The following is a 22,500-nucleotide window of genomic DNA, read 5'->3' as shown; positions in this document are numbered from 1 at the left end:
TATATTAATACCGATAATCATGATGGTAGGTGAATTAAATTGACATCAGGATGCCAGAAAACTGATAATTTCAATCTTCTATGTGAAATAGAGTAAATTCATCTCGATAGCTTTTAACTTTGTCTAATTCAGTGGTATGGCTTTTAACAATTCTTGTTCATGTAAATGTGTAATATCAACTATTATGGATCTAGCTTATTTTAATTTTCCTAAACAACTTTATAAATACGTCATTGAATATCCAAAACCTTTATTTTTTCATCAGTTTTTTTTTCTTTCTATTTAAGGAGTTGGTCTTAACTTTCCTGTTTCTCCTCTCCATGGCTGAGTCGAGTTGCCACTTAGCCTCTTTCCTAACCGGTCAGAATTACGACAGCGTTGTTGTTATTGTTTGTTATAAGAGCTATTTAATTTTCCTAAACAACTTCATAATTACGTCTTTGAATATCCAAAAACTTATTTTTCGCCTTTTTTTTCTAGTTCAGGAGTTGGTCTTAACTTTCCTGTTTCTCCTCTCCATGGCTGAGTCGAGTTGCCACTTAGCCTCTTTCCTAACCGGTCAGAATTACGACAGCGTTGTTATTGTTTGTTATAAGAGCGTTCCTAGTGCTATCTGAAAAGTTATATATAGTTTTATATTATAATTCAAGTGTCTGTGACAACTATCTTAAGGGTTTTAATTATTATTCGATATTATAAGATGGTCTTAACTTTCCTGTTTCTCCTCTCCATGGCTGAGTCGAGTTGCCACTTAGCCTCTTTCCGAACCGGTCAGAACTACGACAGCGTTGTTGTTATTGTTTGTTATAGGAGCGTTACTAGTGCTATCTTATAAGTTATATAAGTTTTATATCATAATTCAAGTGTCCGTGACAACTATCTTAAGGGTTTTAATTATTATTCGATATTATAATCGTACCCCTAATGAAAAGTGCTTTGGTGAGACACCTACTCCTTGACATTCTAACTCTAGGAAGAGAGTTTAAATATGACGGTCACTCCACAAGACCGAAGCCGTGCCAAAATTCGCAAGGGTCCCAGGAGGATTCATATAAACTCCGGAGGAACCCTTCGTGACAGACATGTGCATGCGGCCACACACAGGAGTCCTACCCCGCCAATCCAGGCTTATGGCGAGGAGGTCCTATCTCCTACGTAAGTTTAGTCTCGGCAGTTTGCCTAAATTATTCAATAAAGTTTTTGACATATTTTACTACTTTAAAAAACGGGAGTAAGGTACAATTATAGTCGTTTTATCATATCGTATATTTAAATCAAGTTCTTTTCAGCATCATAAAAACCATTCATCTTTTTAAAATAGTTGCTGTAATCAAAACTAAATAAGTTATGAAACTGTCAAAACACTTGAGTATTTTGGTCGCCATGACTTTCAGACGCATAGAAAACGATACTTTTCAATCCATTTTCTATGAACTCGTTATCAGTGTTCGTAGTATTATAAATTGGGCCAATGATTTAAAACTTTTTTGCTCTGCTATATGCTCGCTTCTCTTGCGATTAAACATGATCTCATTGCTCCAATGACTCGTAGGCTAGTATTTCGGCGTTATCAATTATCCAAATTTAGAATTTGATTTCTCAATTATCATTGTCACAAGTTCTTCACTCGCTTTGGAGAATTCTGCTCATGTTTGTGAAAATTAATTTGGACAATAATTCCTCTTACGATATAAAAGTCTAATTCACCGCCTCTCATTTATGTAATTGCCCACGCCAAAGTTACATTATTATCCAGCTATTAGTAGTCATCAGAGATAAACGAATATATTAGTAATTTTTCTATGGAAATTTATTGGTTTTAAGTAGTTCGGGGAAATTTGTAAGAAAGTTAATAGAAAAACTTTTTTGGGTAAAATTGGTTCTTGGCGTAAAATTTAGCCAATGGTCTCTTAAAACTTGTAAATTTTGAGTAGTGTTTCTAGTCTGGATTGTCGTTTGCTAAAACAGTTGTTCCTGACCATAGTTTATCTTAAGGTGTTGTCCTTTAAGTAATTTTTTTTTTAAATTCTAAAAACAAAAACCATCTTGAGAGACCTTACATGAATTATAGGTGAAAATATATTAATTTCACTCCACTTACATCAGCCATGTATTTTTCCAACTAGATGTCTTGTTTATGTATTTCTAACCATTACCATTGCTGCAAATCATTACATTATAGCGTTTATTACTACTCCTGCTGCTATTTGAGCGCAAAATTGCTAAAAATAGACGCACGTGAACGAGATATTTGTCTGGCCAAAACTTGATTCTCAGGGAAGTAAAATTCCTCAATAAATGTCACAGAAATATTTCCCAAGCAAACAATCGTTAGTGCAATTATAGTTGGGGGTCAGGGAGTGGTTGGTCGACAATTTACCCCCACCTGAAACCATGGTTTACCCACGATCCTTATAATTGCTTATATAAAGTGGTACATTAACCCTATTCATGGTTAGAAATGCTTAAAACAAAATAGCGAGTAGGAAAAATATATACATATACCAAGGCACTTCCCCCAATTTTAGGGGGTAGCCGACATCAACAAATGAGACAAAAACAAAGAAAAAGGACCTCTACTCTCTACGTTCCTCCCATCCTGACAAGGGACTCAACCGAGTTCAGCTGGTACTGCTAGGGTGCCACAGCCCACCCTCCCCCGTTATCCACCACAGATGAAGCTTCATAATGTTGAACCCCCCTACTGCTGCTACCTCCGCTGTCATCTAAGGCACCGGAGGAAAAATATATGGCTCATGTATTTGGGTTGAAATTAGTATTTTCATCGAAGTCTGTTCCGGTGGGCTGCTTAGGTAATATTTATCCCTCAGTCAATTACCTCACATGACGACTGAAGTTTTAAATAGCGTGGTTTAACTCTACCAGTTGCGTAATTCTTCAGCGGAAATGCGTATCCTTAAGCTTTCCGAGAACTAATTTTATGAACTACAAAACGCGAAAATCCTCATTGAAAAAAAAATCAGCACTTTTTAGTTTGACAATAGAAGTTATATGCTGTGTATATTGCTAAAATCCTTGGAATGTATACGATTAAATGACTGAAGGTCCAGTAGAGAGAAGGGTTCCCCTGCTGTATAGGACCAGAGAATCGGTCCTTTAGGGTTGTGGTGACCGATGTGGTAACGTCCCTGACTGGTGAACGCCAGACTGGGATTTGAGTCCCGCTCAAACAATTTAGTTTCTTTGGTCGCTGCAACCTAACAATCCTTGTGAACTAAGGAGAGGGGGGCCGTGTTTGGGGGAACCTATATATCTATCTGCTGAGTCTTCAGCAGCCATTGTCTGCCCCTCCTTGGTCCTAGCTTGGGTGGTGTAGTAACGTCCCTGACTGGTGAACGCCAGTCTTGGATTGAGTCCTGCTCAAACTCTTTAGTTTCTTTGGTCGCTGCAACCTCCCAATCCTTGTGAGCTAAGGAGTGGGTCGTGTTTGCTGAAGTCTTCGGCAGCCATTGCATGGCCCTCCTTGATCCTAGCTTAGGTGGAGAGAGAGCTTGGGCGCAGATCATGTATACATGCTCAATGTCATTCTTGCTTGATAGGGCATTATCGGTAATGCCACTGTCCCTTGCCCCTGCCATTCATGAGTGGCCTTTAAACCTTACACATTTAAAGCGAAAGTAAACCGTTCCATTATGGACATAATACTGGGGTTAAGAAATTCATAGTTTTGATTTTTTTTTCCTTAAACAAAACCACCTTCACGTGAAGATTTCGGGGAAACATTGGTTAATTGAAGAGTGGATTCAATGTGTATGAACATAATCATCACCCCCTACGCCTATTGACGCAAAGAGCCTCTGTTAGATTTCGCCATTCGTCTCTATCTTGAGCTCTTAATTCAATATTTCTCCATTCATCATCTCCTCCTTCGCTCTTCATAGGCCTCGGCCATGTAGACCTGGGTCTTCCAACTTTTCTCGTGCCTTATGGAGTCCAGCTAAACGTTTGGCGAACTAATCTCTTAGGAAGGGCGAAGAGCATGCCCAAACCATCTCCATCTACCCCTCATTATTTTTAACGTTACTGTGCATGAATAACGGAAGTTACTTAAAGAATAAATGTTCAGGGATTCATTCCGGGTGCCGCTTGTGAAATGGCTTACCAAGGTTGTAAGCTGTAGGTGATAATTGTAGAGGTTTTGTAGAGGAAACGACTTGCTAGACTTTTTAAATGTTGCGTTGTAGCTAAAAGCAATTATGGTGGGTGTATTTTGAACATTGTTTCTCAAGCTGATTTTGTATAATTTTGAATTTTAAGTTTGTCAAGAAAATTCACTTTGTACCATGTTGAGTTTAAGTTTGTCAAGAAAATTCACTTTGTACCATGTTGAGTTTAAGTTTGTCAAGAAAATTCACTTTGTACCATGTTGAGTTTAAGTTTGTCAAGAAAATTCACTTTGTACCATGTTGAGTTTAAGTTTGTCAAGAAAATTCACTTTGTACCATGTTGAGTTTAAGTTTGTCAAGAAAATTCACTTTGTACCATGTTGAGTTTAAGTTTGTCAAGAAAATTCACTTTGTACCATGTTGAGTTTAAGTTTGTCAAGAAAATTCACTTTGTACCATGTTGAGTTTGTTTGTCAAGAAAATTCACTTTGTACCATCTTGAGTAAGTTTGTCAAGAAAATTCCCCTTGTACCATGTTGAGTTTAAGTTTGTCAAGAAAATTCACTTTGTACCATGTTGAATCTAAGGTCTAAGTAAAAAAAACTTGGATTTTTAGGATTTTTCAACAAGAAACTTAATTTCTCCAACGTTTTGCAGAGAATATGTTGTTAGTAGACGTAAGATTTTCAAAATATTTGCTCTTTCGCCTTGTATTTTTGCAAATAGCAATATATACTATCCCTCTACATCAGTTTACTAAAGTATATATATATATATATATATATATATATATATATATATATATATATATATATATATATATATATATATGTATGTGTATGTATGTGTGTATGTGTGTGTGTATGTATGTATATGTATGTATATGTATATTATATCTTTATTGAATGGAAGTATTAAAATAGAGGTAAAAACCTAATATACTATTTTAAATTTTCATAGAATATAAGAATCAAAAGAAAGGCAAAAATATTATGTATTTTTTACATTTTTTTTTCTTTTTATTCCAGGACCGACAGCAACTTCGACGCCGCCAGCGGCAGTGACTCGACCAAGCTCCCCCAGAACTGCGGGTGCTGCTTCACGAAATCTTGTCAGGCAGAACACCCGTCCTGCCATCGAACCATGGCGAATTTCCTGAAGAAATTCGACCATTTTCTGAGTCGAAGCTTCTACCGCTTGGGCGTCTTCATCTCCTACCACTATGGCTACTTCATCATGATCCCGGTTTTCCTCACGGCCATCATGGCCACAGGCTTCCAGAACATCGTCTATCAGGATGACCCGGAGTATCTCTTCGCTCCTACGACGGGAGGCGCCAAGGACGAGCGAGCCCTCATCGAGAATTATTTCTACCTCAACTTCAGTTCGGATTTCCACCCTTCCAGGATCACGCGGACTGGAAGGTTCGCCAGATTCATCATCGTGGCCAAAGACGGCGAGAGCCTCTTGCGGCAGAATGTGTGGGACGAGATTATCGAAGTGGACCGCCTGGTGCACACCGTGGAAGCTCACCTGGAAGATGACCAGGTTGCCCGGTACAAAGACCTCTGTGCCATCTGGGACGGCCAGTGTTACGAGAATGACATCTTGGACCTGCATGACCTAATGCCTGATATTGAAATAGGTAATTTCAGTCTCAATTATCCGCTGATGATTAACCCGCAGACGTTCGAGACCTACGTCTTTCCTCTCTTCTTCGGGGGCATCCAGCTGTCCAACACCAGTACCATAGAGAGTGCGAAGGCGCTTTCCATCACCTACTGGCTCAAGAACAACCACAGGAAGGAAGATGAGGCGTAAGTTTAATGTTCATTATTTAAATAGTTTAATTAAATCATTCATTTTTTTCTAAATAGTTTAATCATTAAATCATTTTATTCCTGGGATAGTATTTTTTCCTTGAACATTGAAATGGTACCGACTCTTTAAAACTTGGAAAATCAGGTTTCATGAAAGTACACTAGATTTACCAGGTGTAAGTTAATGTTCATTATTTAAATGGTGTAATTAAATCATTAATTTTTTCTAAATAGTTTAATCATTAAATCATTTTATTCCTGGGATAGTATTTTTTCCTTGAACATGGAACTGGTACCGATTCTTTAAAACTTGGAAAATCAGGTTTCATGAAAGTACACTAGATTTACCAGGTGTAAGTTAAAGTTCATTATTTAAATAGTTTAATTAAATCATTCATTTTTTCTAAATAGTTTAATCATTAAATCATTTTATTCCTGGGATAGTATTTATCCTTGAACATTGAAATGGTACCGACTCTAAAACTTGGGGAAAAATCAGTAAGTTTCATAAAAGTACACTAAACTTTACTTCATTCTCGCAACGTTATGATAATAGGAACTAATAAGTTAAGCAGCTAAACTTAAAATTTTTACTCAAATAATCCATCGGTTGCGAAAATTTATAGAAGACTAGAGAGATTTATAGAGGACTAGGGAGATTTATAGAGGACTAGGGAGATTTATAGAGGACTAGGGAGATTTATAGAGGACTAGGGAGATTTATAGAGGACTAGGGAGATTTATAGAGGACTAGGGAGATTTATAGAGGACTAGGGAGATTTATAGAGGACTAGGGAGATTTATAGAGGACTAGGGAGATTTATAGAGGACTAGGGAGATTTATAGAGGACTAGGGAGATTTATAGAGGACTAGGGAGATTTATAGAGGACTAGGGAGATTTATAGAAGACTAGATAAATTTTAACGTATATTCTAGGGGAGACTGTAGAAATTACTGCTTTTAATATCCCATATTGTTGAAAATTCCAAGTCTGTTTTACTTTGAACTTTTAAATGCAAATGTTGGTTGTGAATAGTCAGGATTTCAAATAAGATTAAATGTCTTTGGTTTAAAATTAAGTTAATGAACTCGAAGATTCCTAAATCCACTTTTAAATGCAAATTTTGCTTGTAAATAGTCAGGATTTCAAATAAGATTAAATGTATTTGGTTGAAAATGAAAAATTAATGAATTCAGGATTCCTAAATCCACTCTTTTAACTGCAAGTTTTGGTTGTAAATAGTCAGGATTTCAAATAAGATTAAATGCATTTGGTTGAAAATGAAAAATTAATGAATTCAGGATTCCTAAATCCGCTCTTTTAACTGCAAATGTTGGTTGTAAATAGTCAGGATTTCAAATAAGATTAAATGCATTTGGTTGAAAATGAAAAATTAATGAATTCAGGATTCCTAAATCCGCTCTTTTAACTGCAAATGTTGGTTGTAAATAGTCAGGATTTCAAATAAGATTAAATGCATTTGGTTGAAAATGAAAAATTAATGAATTCAGGATTCCTAAATCCGCTCTTTTAACTGCAAATGTTGGTTGTAAATAGTCAGGATTTCAAATAAGATTAAATGCATTTGGTTGAATATTAAAATTAATGAATTCAGGATTCCTAAATCCACTCTTTTTAACTGCAAATGTTGGTTGTGAATAGTCAGGATTTCAAATAAGATTAAATGCATTTGGTTGAATATTAAAATGAATGAACTGCGGATTCATAGATCCACTATTTCTTTCAGCGCTGGCATATGGGAACAGGCTCTTCTAAAGGCTCTGAACGATCGAGACTTCGAAACCATAGAAGTGGCTCGCTTCGTGTCTCGAACCCTCGAGACGGAACTGGAAAACAACACGAACTCCGTCATCCCTTATTTCGGAGTCACCGTGGTCATCATGGTCGTCTTCAGCGTGGTGACGGTCATGATGGGAGATTGGGTGAGGACCAAACCCTGGCTGGGGCTGATGGGCGTCGTATCGGCTGCCCTGGCTTGCCTGGCCTCCTTCGGGTTCCTCATCTATATAGGCCTGGAGTTCATTGGAATCAACATGGCGGCGCCTTTTCTCATGTTGGGTAAGTACTGTTTACTCATTTACTTGTTTACTTGTTTTGGGTTTAAATCCAACCCTCCACTGAAGTCGAGTGAACTACTTCTCGGGCGGGTCCATATTAATCATCTAACGAAACATTTTCATTATAACTTATACAATTCTTTGATTGTAGCATCTTCCAAATCATATGATCTTGTGAAAAGTAATGTCTTTAGTTTCTTCTTAAATTCAGTTGCTCCCTTTAGGTCCTTCATTTCAGTTGGCAGTTTATTATAATGTCTAGGCGCACAGGAGCTAAAAGCCCTTTCACCAAATTTACTATTTGTTCTTGGTTCAGATAGCCTTTGTTTGTCACTCATGTGTCTTATGTTAACATTTGTTTCTAGTTCTAGTTTATTCAGGCATTCTTTTAGATATTTTGGTTCGGTATCTTAAACGTTAGTAAGAGAAGCTTGTATTCAATTCTCGCTTTTACCGGCAGCCAGTGCAATTTAATTAGTGCAGGGGTACTATAACTTTAATACTGTATTTTAGGTTAGGTTAGGTTTGAATTTTATCCACCTACACATTAAATAATTTTACCTAACCTAACCTAAAAAATAGTATTGGGTTATATCGGAAATTAGTGGTGGGGCCATAACAGGAAAGTACCCTGATTTCTTTAACCGTAGAAGCGTGCGTTTGAAAATTCTCTCTCCGAACTTGTAAGCTTGAAGTCGTACTTACGTAAGATTTTTTTGGGTAATTTTAAATTACCCCACAGATATACAGTACTTCAGATTACTATTCAATTTCGATCTTTTTTTTTTTTGTAGGCAGAAGTAAATCATCTGTGCCTTGTTCTGCAGGTTGTAACCTTTATATAAGTCTTTTGACAACATTTTTGAGGTCTTTTGACAACATTTTTAGCATTTTTAACGTCTTTTGACAAGTTTTAACGTCTTTTGACAACAGTTTTAACGTCTTTTGACAACTTTATTTAAAACTGGTACGTCTAAGTAAATCATCTGTTCCTTAGTCTGCAAGTTGGCTTTCGAAAAAACTTGGGCCATGTGATGCCCTTCATATAATCTCCAATGTTGTACAGGAATCTCTTGATTATGGTCAATGAAAGTTCGTATGATTGGCCTTGATTTTAGTGCTGCCTTCGACTTCGTTAATCATAAAGGCCATTGACCTCAAACTCAAACAGATGCGAGTGTGTTGGTCTCTTCTTGTCATTATTATTGAATGTTTGAATAATGTATTGCAGAGTAGTTTTTTATGGGCACCATCGTGACTAGGAATGTCTGGGGGGTTCCTCAGGGTACTTGTTCTGGGCCCATTACTTTAAGTACTATATACTTATATGGGGTTTAGTCTTGTTCGTCAGTATATGATTACCACTCTTATGTGCCACGGATTCTTGTAGTCGTGAAAACTAGGTACGCAGTTAAATCTAATAGTCAGGCCACCTCCATCATGAGGCTCGATACTACACAGTACTCGTATTAGTTTTATTCCAGCTGTGACCAAGTTGTGGAATGATCTTCCTGGGTAGTTGAATCGGTAGAACTTCAAAAAGTTCAAACTCGCAGCAAATTCTTTCATGTTGCACAGGCTTACATAAGTCCTTTAGCTTATATATCAAATCATCTTTTTTAATGTTAATGTTTTTAAAATATTTTATATTAATTTTCATTACTACTTATATCGTCTATTTCCTTATTACCTTTCCTCACTGGACTATTTTTCCCTGTTAGAGCACTTGGTCTTATAGCATCTTGCTTTTCCAACCAGGGTTGTAGCTTAGATGATAATAATAATAATAATAATAATAATAATAATAATAATAATAATAATAATAATAATAATAATTTAGACTTATGATTACCTAATCCCTTGATAAGAGATTTAGCTAAAATTAGTTCCTGGCGCAAATTATGGGCATTGTATTGAACCCTAACAAAACTCTTTGAACTGACATTCTCTAAGTAGATACAAATTTAGAATTATAGGTGGAATCTTCTTCAAGGTAAACAAGCCAGAAAATCTCTCTCTCTCTCTCTCTCTCTCTCTCTCTCTCTCTCTCTCTCTCTCTCTCTCTGTTAGTGTTTATAGTTCATATAAGAAATATTTATTTTAATGTTGTTACTGTCATTGAAATATTTTTTTCCATGTTTCCTTTCCTCACATGGCTATTTTCCCCTGCTGGAGCCCCTGGGTTTATAGCATCGTGCTTTTTCAACTAGGGTTGTAGCTTAACAAGTAATAATAATAATAATAATAATAATAGAAAAAAACTAATTTCTTAACTGCCACATCTCACTACATCAAAAAAAAATTCCAAACTATCTCAAATAACCCACCTTAATATACCTTGCGCACATTTCTCTTAAATCTTCGATTTCGCCTAATCCACTAAGAATTGCTCGCCTACACACGCTTGCACGAGACATACTCTGTTTATATTTTCTTACAAGTATTACCGTTAGTTATTTGACCTCCCGTCAGTCTGAGAGTTTTAGGTCGCTGTGACAAAACAAAACTAAGTTTTTTCATAGTTGTAATTTAATATCGGGAGAATTTCTCTCAACAGTAAATTACGTATTTCATGGAACATTTAAGAGCGTAACTTTATTTTACTTAACTTTAACTTGACTTCTGGCTGCTTCTCCGGTCCCCCATATAGCAGGGGAACCCCACTCTTTGCAGGACCTCCACTGTCGTTTTACTTTGTTCGTTCAGAGTATTCAACATTTCATATCGCGTATTGTTCAGTTATTGTTAAATCGTCACTGTAATATGACTCACGGCTCACATCTATACTTGAAGAAATTTAAAATTGGTAACAAACTAAATAATAAAGGTTTCTAAATGTATTGGTACAAAATTACTTAATACTCGAGTTTGTATGTTATTTCCTACAGTTACTAACATACCAGTACACGTGGTTTAAAAGTCTGTTCGTGGTAAGATTTCTAAATGTATTGGTACAAAATTACTTAATACTCGAGTTTGTATGTTATTTCCTACAGTTACTAATATACCAGTACACGTGGTTTTAAATAAATCTGTCCGTGGTTTCCCCTTAATTTGAAGAATTTTTTTAGGCCTAAATTCTTTAGCAAACTAAATAATAAAGATTTCTAAATGTATTGGTACAAAATTACTTAATATTCAAGTTAGTATGTTATTTCTTACAGTTACTAACATACCAGTACTCGTGGTTTTAAATAAATCTGTTCGTGGTTTCCCCAAAGTTAAAAGAATGTTTTTAGGCCTATGTTCTTAACTTCCATTAATAGCAACACCCACTTGATACTTAAGTATGTTATTTCCTACAGCTACTAACATACCAGTACACGTGGTTTAAGTCTGTTCGTGGTTTCCCCAACATTAGAAGAATGTCTTTAGGCCTATGTTCTTAACTTCATTTATAGCAACCCTGAACTTAACTTGAATTAGTTCTGCTACGCGTTCTAATTACCAAACAATGAAAGGTCGAATTTGTTGTGCACTAATTAAATGTGGTTTTAGTCTTTATATTGAAGATCAGTAGTATTACATAATTTAGATTTTAATTCAGTGAATAAAGATACGGTAACTGGAAAATATGGTTTGCTAGATTAAATATGGGCGTTGTGTTTGCTGGTTGACGATCATAGATAGTCGACAATTTATTTTCGCGGAAGATGAAAGAATACAGAAAATTAATTATTATTCTCATGATGTTTTGACTGCAGTAATTTTAAAAAGATAACAGCGATCACTTTTAAAAAGATAGATAACATTCAAAATTAGTATAGACTATTTTGGATTTTACTGTACTAAGATTCACGTTATTTTGCCAAATTTAGGTATTTATGTAATATATCCCCTAAATGAGGAATTAATATTTATGGCATTTAGAATATTCTTCAACTTTAGATAATATAGAAATTATTTTTTGCTTAATTTTTTCACAAAACCGTATAAGAAACTTTGAATTTGAAAGACAGGACGAGCCCCCCCCCCCTATCTCTCTCTCTCTCTCTCTCTCTCTCTCTCTCTCTCTCTCTCTCTCTCTCTCTCTCTCTCTACTGTGCAAGAAACCTAAGTTTTCCTAAATATCAAAAGGCTCCTAAATTCTTGTCCTGCTGTGTAAGGAAACTTTCCAGTCCTCGACACCTTCTCTCGTTAACATTCCTATAGTCTCGCTCATCTCCACCCGCTCTTCTTATTAAGAATTCAAGTATTCCAAAGGCTGTTTATCAAACTGCTGGTTTGAATAGAGATCTCTGGGGCACCGTACGCTATCCCCAAATTTAAATTTCAACTTAATGAAAAGATTTAATTTCACTTTAATCTGATTTTAATGAATGTGAATTTCAACCTGATTTTCAAAGGAATATTGACTAATTTTAAGTCGTTAATGGGATTTTAACTGCATGGTGCTATTTTAACTGTTTAGGTCAATTTTAACTTAGTGCAATTTTAACTGTTTAATGCAATTTCAACTATAAAGTCGTTAATGGGATTTTAGCTGTTTAGTGCTATTTTAACTGTTTAGTGCAAATGTAACTGTTTAGCTCAATTTCAACTACTTAGTGCTATTTTAACTGTTTAGTACAATTTTAACTGTTTAGTACAATTTTAACTGTTTAGTACAGTTTTAACTGTTTAGTACAATTTTAACTGTTTAGTACAGTTTTAACTGTTTAGTACTGTTTTAACTGTTTAGTACTGTTTTAACTGTTAAGTGCAATTTTAACCATTAAATAGGATTTTCCCTTGATAAAACTATAGGGAATCTTAACTAAATGAAACTTTAGGGAACCTAACCAAACTCAACGAGAATTGATGAAACTTCAAATGAAAACTCAACAAAACAAAATATTACCAACATACCGTCATTTAAATAAACCTGAACCGTGTGTGGGGGGAAGCCCTTATGATCTTTGTGGCTTTTTAATCTGGGTCAGATTCCAGGGGCTTCATTAAAAATTCGTGGTCTGTGACGTCACGTGTCCGGAGTTATTTTACCACCTCGAGAAAGTGAGAACTGGATTGGGTTTCGATTTATGCGATCTTCTTAGATTGAATAATGAATCTTTTGTTGGGGTCTCAATTTATGCGATCTTCTTAGATTGAATAATGAATCTTCTGTTGGGGTCTCAATTTATGCGATATTATAAGATTGAAAAATGAATCTTTTGTTGGGGTTTCGATTTATGCGATCTTCTTAGATTGAATAAAGAATCTTTTGTTGGGGTCTCAATTTATGCGATATTCTAAGATTGCATAATGAATGGAAGTTACTTTACATTGCTTTTTACTTTACTTTAAGGGGAACCCTACTCTTTACAGGACCTCCACGGTCGTGTTATGATGTTCATTTGGGAGCATTTAACCTTTCACAATGCATATTGTTAGCTTAATGTTCTTTCATCATTGTCAAAACACTCCCAGAATGTGAGTCTTCAGTTTCCTCTTGAAAGTTAATATCTTCAATTATTCGTATGTCTCCTGGGAGCCTTTTTTAAACGTTATGAAAGGTGTTAGAGGTCTCGTAGTGGCTATCATTGAGGTGATGTAATTATTTTCTATATAAATATGGTTTTGAAGTAATTTTTCAATATATGATGGAATTTTTGGTCTTGAAGCTTTCTTAATTTCCTAGTCGTATGACGCAGGGAACACTACTCTCTATAGGACTCACAAGATCAAGTTATCGTATACATTCTTAGGTATTTTGCATATTACACTGCATAATTGGTTTATTATCAAAGCCACACTGTTAAGAATTTTTATTAATAATTTTGATGTTGTTAATAGTTTATATGTGACATGTCTGTTTTGACGTTAATACTTTTTTTAGAATGATTTATTGTTAATTTGTTCTCTTCATTTATTTATTTCCTTATTTCCTTTCCTCACTGGGCTATTTTTCCCTGTTGGAGCCCCTGGGCTTATAGCATCTTGCTTTTCCAACTAGGGTTGTAGCTTGGATAGTAATAATAATAATAATAACTGTGAATGCCTGGCAACATTATTCTGGGATTTTTATAGTTTTAAAAACATATTGATGTAAGATTGACATTACGGTCACCAACCCGTAAAAGATAATAACAAAGTACGTTAAAATACGGTCCCCTGTATTTTACTGAAATACGGTTGAGAACTATATTTTACGGAAAATCCCCGATTAAAATTACTTTTTTTTTTTTTTTTTTTTTTTAACAGTATAGTCTTCATAAGCAATTCCCTACTGGCAAAACATGAGGGGAAAAGAGAGCTTTCTCTTATGGTTTCCTGTTTCAAACTTATTAGAATTATTACCTGGACCAGATTTTTTGTACACAGATTGTTTTAAAGGTTGGGGAAAGCGAAATGCCTTAACCACATTGAAATCGTGCAAGGCCATAAAGTACCGTTTAAGTAGTTCACCACGTCCTTCGCTAAGAGCATTTATAGTAGGCCTGAATCCGTTATTAGAGAATAACAGTACTATAGTCCATTTCTTTTAGCGAGGCAGATTTGCACCGACTCGCAACGGTGCCCTTTTAGCTCGGAAAATTTTTCCTGATCGCTGATTGGTTAGAATGATCTTGTCCAACCAATCAGCGATCAGAAAACTTTTCCGAGGTAAAAGGGCACCGCTGCGAGTCGGTGCAAATCTGCCTCGCTAAAAGAAATGGACTATTGTTAAAAGTCCAAATGCTGTCTTCTATTATTTCAAAGGAGACTGTTATGCTTACGTCTAAATTGTCATTTAGTTTTGTTTTAATTCGTTAATCACCTAATGTTAGATAATGATTCCGACATTTCATTAAGAACTGTGAATTATCGGGCTATAGAGAGAATACCTTAATATCATGATTTCAAATGAAAAACTTTGGTTAAACTGTTTTTATTCATAGCCAACTTGGTTGAAATAATGTTTCTAGCCATAGCCAACTTGGTTAAACTAATGTTTCTAGTCATTGTCAACTTGATTAAACTAATGTTTCTGGTCATAGCCAACTTGGTTGAAATAATGTTTTAGTCATAGCCAACTTGGTTGAAATAATGTTTGAAGTAATGTTTCTAGTCATAGTCAACTTGGTTGAAATAATGTTTCTAGTCTTAGCCAACTGGGTAAATGTAAAAGTTGTGTTCAATCGCCACAGGCAATACCCATCTGTTGGCTGTCGCAGATTGCCTACCCCTTGTGGCCAAGCATGAACTCTTGCAATTATGCAACCCGCAGTGGTAAGATGCCTATTCCCCAGTCTTTTCATTCATCGCAAGTCCCCATTCAAAGGAGCACTTCGAACAGAATGAGTGTCCGTATAGTTTTACGATCGGTTAACTGTGAATACGTTATCCTTGAACTCTGGTGGTACCTTCGAAAGTTCTTCTGACAGACGTGGTAGCTTCTAGCAACAGTGCTAGAAGGCTATTGGGCTTATTAGTTGAAATTCGTGTCAGGTTTCAAGGAGAAGAAAGCCACGTCGAAGTCCCTAAGAGTGGGGAATGGTGTCCCCATAGTAGTGCACTTTACAGTGTTAGAGTGGGGTGGGGTGCGATGCCCACAGCTTACGGCAAATCCATAAGGGTGGGCTGTGTGGGATGCCCACAGTAAACGTAAAGTCCTTAAGTGTGGGTTGATGAGATGCCCACTGCTCACGTTGTCCATAAGAATAGGTTGTGTGGGAGGCCCACAGTGCAAGTTAAGACCTTAAGGGTGGGGTTGGTGGGATGCCCACAGCTTACGTTGTCCATAGGAGTAGTTTGAGTGGGATGTCCACAATACACGTAAAGTCCTTAAGTGTGGGTGGGTGGGATGCCCACAGCTCACGTTGTCCACAAAATTAGGTTGTGTGGAATGCCCACAATACACCTAAATTCCTTAAGGATAGATTGGGTGGAATGCCCACAGTGCAAGTTAAGTCCTTGAGTGGGGATGAGGTAGGATGGGTGGGGTCCCAACAGTCCGAAGGGACGTAAGGTTACAAGGGAAAGGGTCCTTTGCAAAGCGAAGGTCTTGCATCTCGGTTGAGTCTCATTCTCGCTGACGCGTGGAATGTTAATTTCATAACTTTTTAAAGAGCTTAGCACGACTTCAAATATGGCCCTGGGCTATGTTTGTAGTTAGAACCAGCCCCGTAAACAAGTAGTTATGTTTGTTTAATTACTGTAGGGCAGAGTAAAGTGTCAACCAAATTCTTGTCTTGAACATATGTCGCTTAAGATCGGTCTTAAACAGTTGACTTGTATATTAAAATTTAACTCCCTTTTTTTTTTTTTTTTTTTTTTTTTTTTTTTTTTTTTTTTTTTTTTTTTTTTTTTTAGATTGACGACAGATTGTATAGATTTCCTCTAGACTGAAGATTGAATTTTATTTAAGAAATCAAGACTGGAGATCTTAGTTATTATTCTGACAATATAAAATTTTATATCTACGCCTTCGACAAATTCAAATATCTTCATATCCAGATTTAAGCTAGACTTCCAGTGTTAATAGCCATCCCTATAATGGCACCTATCCAAACACTTTGGTTACTCTTAAGTATTTGTTCAGTCTAATGTCAGTGGAATGGTCTTTCCGACCAAAAGTATAAGGCTCAATTATAATCATGTCAGAAATGGACATCTTGACCTAAATTAAAAAATAAATAAAAAGAAAACCAAAGAAGTTAATCACTGTGGTACCAGACAAACTCTACAAGGACACTGTTGTGACCAGCTGTCATCTCTCTCTCTCTCTCTCTCTCTCTCTCTCTCTCTCTCTCTCTCTCTCTCTCTCTCTCTCTCTATCTCTCTCTCTCTCTCTCATACATGACCATTCAAACTTGCATATTCGTGTATAGGATTTCAAAATTACACATGTACACTAAGTCTCTCGTTCCATACTTCTTAAGTACGTTAAAAGACTTGGCAGTCTTTTACAATTATTGTTACAGATCTATTTCTGAAATATTGTGACCAAATCAAAACAAAGTTAAATATCTAATAACTGACTTAAGTCAGGTCCAGGTTAAATCTAAGCAACGGTTAGGTAACGGCAACAAAGCTCAGTACTAATTTGGAGGTAAATATAGAATATTTTCTATCACGAGTAAAAAAATTTTCCGACTGCAACAGCTAGTCCAGAAGTTTAGATTCTTTCAAAATAATTTCAATATTTGCTGTGACGTTCTATAAAATCTCTAATAGGAATCAAAATTACTTTAAATAGCCACGTAGGCATGGAAGACCCAGGCCTACATGGCTGAGAACAATGAAAAGTGAAGTGAGAGATAATAATGAAGTATTGATTTAAAATCCCAAGAAAGAGACGACTGGTGAAATCTAACAAAAGGCCCTTTGCGTCATTAAGCGTATGGGGAGAGGAGGAAAGGACTTGTATTGATTTGAAATAGCAAGATAGAGAAGACTGGCGAAATCTAACCAAGGCCCTTTGCGTCAATAGGCCTAGGAGGAAATGATGATGAGCAAAGGGCTTATATTGAATTAAAAGCCCAATAGAGAAGACTGGCGAAATCTAGCCAAGGGCCTTTGCCTCAATAGGCGTAGGAGATGATGATGAGCAAAGGGCTTATATTAGTTAAAAGTCCAAGATAGAGAGGACTGGCGAAATCTAACCAAGGCACTTTGCGTCAATAGGCGTAGAAGGAGATGATGACAGAAGAGCTTTGAAATAATAATACCCGACACCATAAGGATATTTGGACAAAGTTCAGTTCATTATATAATTACGTTGGTGAAAGTTTTTGATGCTATCGATGACATTTGTTGATTATGGACTAGATGGCCCTTGAGAAAAGGTCCTTGGGTGCAGATGTACGCTTGTGGTGATGGTTCGGGAGGTGGGGGGGGGGGGGTAACCGGTGTGGTTGGCTATCTACATTAATCTTGACGTGTTTAAGGTCTCATTACTTTCGCCTTCTGCCTCAGGGGATAGAAGAATAATTATTAGTTTTATTTTAGTTTTGTTGATCGTGAGTGTTTTAGAATATATAGCTTGACATTATTATTTGTTTTTTTTTATACTCTTTCATTAGCGCATTATGAATTTTAGAAATTGACGAACTAGTTTCAAATGGGGAATTACGATTAACAAACTGTCTGTACGAGGAAAAGTAGTGACATAAGGCCAGATGCCTAGAGAGAGAGAGAGAGAGAGAGAGAGAGAGAGAGAGGAGAGAGAGAGAGAGAGAGAGAGAGAGAGAGAGAGAGAGAGAGAGAGAGATTACATTTTTTTTTTGCGTTTCTTTCATATAGTTACTCTGGATGACTCCTTTTTTTTGTGTTAGAATGATGTTTACAATAAGTTTTATTTTCCCTTACTGGGCTAGTTTTAAATTTCGATTTTTCTCTAACTTGGGTTACATCTTAGCTTGTAATAACTATAGAATCTAATTGTAAGCTTGGAAGACTTAGATTTTGCTGATATTGGAATGTCATTCTACTTTAATTATTCAACATATTTTCTGTAATTATTGATAGCGTGACATGCTGGGTGTCAATTCAATGTTGTGGTAGCATTACAAGGTCGTGAAGAGCGATGGATACCTACTTACGTGGCATTGAAATCACATTGGTTTGTTTTATTATTATTATTATTATTATTATTATTATTATTATTATTATTATTATTATTATTATTATTATAATAACTTGCTAAGCTGAAACCCTAGTTGGAAAAGCAGGATACTATACGGCCGGGGGCTTCAACAGGGAAAATAGCCCGGTGAGGAAAGGAAAGAGGAAAAATAAAATTTTAAGAACAGTAACATTAAAATAGTTATATCCTATATAAACAATAAAAACTTATAAAAACAAGAGGAAGAGAAATAAGATAGTGTGCTCGAGTGTACCCTCAAGCAAGAGAACGTCTGTCTAGTCATCTACTACAAGTTCACTACAGGACAAAGGCCTCAGACATGTTCTTATTCATGAATGGGGTTTAGCCAGGTTACATCACCACGCTGGCAAACCACGCGTTGGTGATGGTGGGAAACTTTTGTCTCGCTTATAGGCCGCTCATGACTGGCAGAGGCAAGGGCCAGTGACATTGTCCTATGAAGCAGGACAATGCCCTAGAAACTGACCATATAAACATGATCAGCGCCCAAGCCCCCTCTCCACCCAAGCTAGGAACAAGGAGGGCCAGGCAATGGCTGCTGATGACTCGGCAGATAGACCTATAGGCTCCCTCAAACCCTCTCCCCCATCCCTAGCTCACAAGGATGGTGAAGTTGCAGCGACCAAAGAAACTAAACAGTTTGAGCAACCAACCAAAAGTCAATTTCTTTTAGCGAGGCAGATTTGCACCGACTCGCAGCGGTGCCCTTTTAGCTCGGAAAAGTTTCCCGATCGCTGATTGGTTGGACGAGATAATTCTAACCAATCAGCGATCAGGAAACTTTTCCTTTTAGCTCGGAAAAGTTTCCCGATCGCTGATTGGTTGGACGAGATAATTCTAACTAATCAGCGATCAGAAAATTTTCCGAGCTAAAAGGGCACCGCTGCGAGTCTGTGCATTTCTGCCTGACTAAAAGAAATGGACTATAGTATTGGTGATCCTGACTAGTACAGCTTTGCTGATCATGTCAATACACAATTTTCTCTCCACGTTAAGGTATCCCCACTTGTCAAACTAAATGAAACTCCTCCAGTGTTAAGTGTACCGTTATTTTAACCTCATAAAACAGATTAAAGTTCTAATGAAGATAAGGTACTGTGAAAAAAAACCTGATTGGTCATATGTGACTATTTTCTTGATTACTTCACACGCGAGTTTTATTCATGACCCGCGGGCGACGTGGAAGATTGCCTGTCTCGTGCACGGGCGCTCTGAAGTCGAACGTGTGGACTGTGCATCTTCACTGCCTGTGGGTCTTGAGGTCGGTGGACGAGTTTAAACACAATAGCGCTAAGTTATTTTACTTTTTCTCATTTAAATTTACGCAAAATTTAATATCTATTTTAAGGTTTCTTCGGGTAGTTGAATCAGTAGAACTTCAAAAGTTCAAAGTTGGAGCAAATGCTTTTTTGTTAACCAGGCGGACATGAGTCTTTTTATAGTTTATTTATGACATATTTGTTTTTGATATTGTTAATAGTTTATATATGACATGTCTGTTTTGACGTTGTTACTTTTTTAGAATGATTTATTGTTAATTTGTTCTCTTCATTTATTTATTTCCTTATTTCCTTTCCTCACTGGGCTATTTTTCCCTGTTGGAGCCCCTGGGCTTATAGCATCTTGCTTTTCCAACTAGGGTTGTAGCTTGGATAGTAATAATAATAATAATAATACTGAAAACATTTTACTGATTTTTAAAATAGTTTTTATCTTTGTACCGCAAACGTTATTCAAATAACCACAAGATAACTTTTTTCTTCTTGAGTAATCTATTATACCGGTATTTGTGACACTTATGTTTACTTGTCCAAATTTAAGGGTTTAAATGTACTACATAGCTTGGTATATTAAAGGTTTCATCTGCATCTGCTTGCAAGGTTCCTATAATATAGGATTTTCTTATTCCATAGGGATTCCTTTCATCTTATGGACCTTGCAAGAGCTAAATTCATAGTAGTAATAATTTATTCTTAGCGATTTTTTTTTTTTATTTTGGTCCTTTTTCGTATTTTCCTCTTGATTAATGCGAACGATAGTCAAAATATTTTTCATAAATTTTCTTATTGCAGTTCTAGTTATTCAAAATTGTAATTAATTCCCCAAAAGTGTATTCACTTCAATTGTTTTTCTATCTTGTGGGTATCCTTAAAAAAAACATGCTACTTTTCCTTGAAAAACATGCTACTTTTCCTTGAAAAACACGCTACTTTTCCTTGAAAAACACGCTACTTTTCCTTGAAAAACACGCTACTTTTCCTTGAAAAACTCGCTACTTTTCCTTGAAAAACACGCTACTTTTCCTTGAAAAACACGCTACTTTTCCTTGAAAAACACGCTACTTTTCCTTGAAAAACACGCTACTTTTCCTTCTTTATCTAGTCAAGAACTTTTAAAGAATCACAAAGCAGGCAGACATAAACAAAAGCTCTTTGTAAATTGCATTATTAATTGGGAATTTCAGACTTAGAATATACAACCTTCCGGAACTTCTGGCCTCGATACGTACTAAACTTTTACATTCTCTCTCTCTCTCTCTCTCTCTCTCTCTCTCTCTCTCTCTCTCTCTCTCTCTCTCTCTCTCTCTCTCTCTCTCTCTCTCTCTCTCTCTCTCTGTGTGGAATTGCAAAATTTCTATGGATCAAAGTTACTCTATCTTGATTTTAGTTGCTTGCCATATTTGATTAAATGTAGAAGGGTGTTGGAATCTTTTAATGAAGATCACGGAATTGAAGTATAAGGGTTATCAATGATAGTAAAGGTAACTTATTAAGGAGAATATTGGGTCAATTTTCTCAGTGGAAAAAAAAAATTAATGGTATCTGATTTAGGAGATGGTTGGGCTGGAGAAGCGTAGGGAGCCACGCTTGGCTCCCGTCCAGAGGTAGCGGGAAATTGCTAACGCGGAAATATTGCATAGGTGCAGCTGTTCCGAGACCCCATTTTCGCATCTAACCATAGAATTTGCACAAGGCAGTTTTTTTCTGTTAATTCAATACTGGTTTTGATGTCCCTGCTTCTGCTGGATCTATTGCTGCTTATGCCACAGCAGAAGTAGGAAGTTAGTAGACTATTTCGATAAGAGTTTCTGGAGACAAACTATTGTTTTTTATAGTTATTGATGATAAGTGTAAAGATTTTAAGCCAGTTGAACAGTACAGTTTCTGATTGCCTTAATACTTCCATAATTGTCTGTACAATTAACGTTCTTATTGTATTTTTATAATTACAGCTATGAATACAATCAAGTTTTCTTTCTCTCATGTTGGTTAAATTAGGAGTATGTTCTCAGTTGGTAGCCCTGAGGTGCGTATTTTCCAGTTGATTCATTACGAATAGTGTGTTCTCCAGTTGGTAGCACTGAGGTGCCTCTTCTCCAGTTGATCCCAACAAACCTGTCCAAGACATATTCACTATTTTATTTTTCAAGACTTTGGTGCTGTTCTTGTTCCTGTTTGTACTCTTTCTGCTAGTACTGCTGCTGCAGTTACTGCTTCTACTGCAGTTACTGCTTCTACTGCAGTTACTACTTCTACTGCTGTTACTGCTTCTACTGCTGTTCCTGCTTCTGCTGTTCCTGATTTTGCTGTTCCTGCTTCTGCTGCTGTTGTCACAGCTTATGCCACAGCAGAAGTAAAAAGGAAAGGTCGGTTTCGATCATCGTTTCTAGGGTAGATTCTTAGAACACGAGGTCAGGGCTGACTCACTGACCCACTTACCCGAGAGGTTCCCTTGTGTGTCGTAGCAGTTTATGCTGTTGTTTCGGCTTAATGACATAATTGTCGTGGGTGTACCTAAGAGTGTCATTGTCATAAGATGTAATTACCGGAATATAGTTTGTCAGGCTACATTTGTTACTTTACTCTAATTATAAGGGCTGCTTTTCTGGTCCTGTACTGCAGG

General features: G+C 36.4%; 1 protein-coding gene across 3 annotated transcripts in view; it reads left to right on the top strand.

Annotated features, from left to right (window-relative positions):
• The window catches only part of LOC137650186 (patched domain-containing protein 3-like), a 204,079-nt gene that overhangs the window by 163,022 nt on the left and 18,557 nt on the right, over positions 1-22,500 (top strand). For 2 of the 3 annotated variants that reach the window (XM_068383361.1, XM_068383360.1), the window contains 2 exons: positions 5,156-5,944; positions 7,697-8,028. In XM_068383361.1, coding sequence (XP_068239462.1) covers positions 5,271-5,944; positions 7,697-8,028 — 1,006 coding nt within the window. In that variant the 5' untranslated portion in view covers positions 5,156-5,270. Of the gene's footprint in view, positions 1-591; positions 1,156-5,155; positions 5,945-7,696; positions 8,029-22,500 lie in introns of those variants that run through there. The other variant, XM_068383359.1, reaches the window with a different exon arrangement.

Source organism: Palaemon carinicauda, chromosome 11, assembly GCF_036898095.1.
Source record: "Palaemon carinicauda isolate YSFRI2023 chromosome 11, ASM3689809v2, whole genome shotgun sequence".
In the NCBI taxonomy this organism is placed as follows: Eukaryota; Metazoa; Arthropoda; class Malacostraca; order Decapoda; family Palaemonidae; genus Palaemon; species Palaemon carinicauda.
Note: the sequence above shows the minus strand (reverse complement) of the source record. Positions and strands in the feature narration are given on the sequence as shown.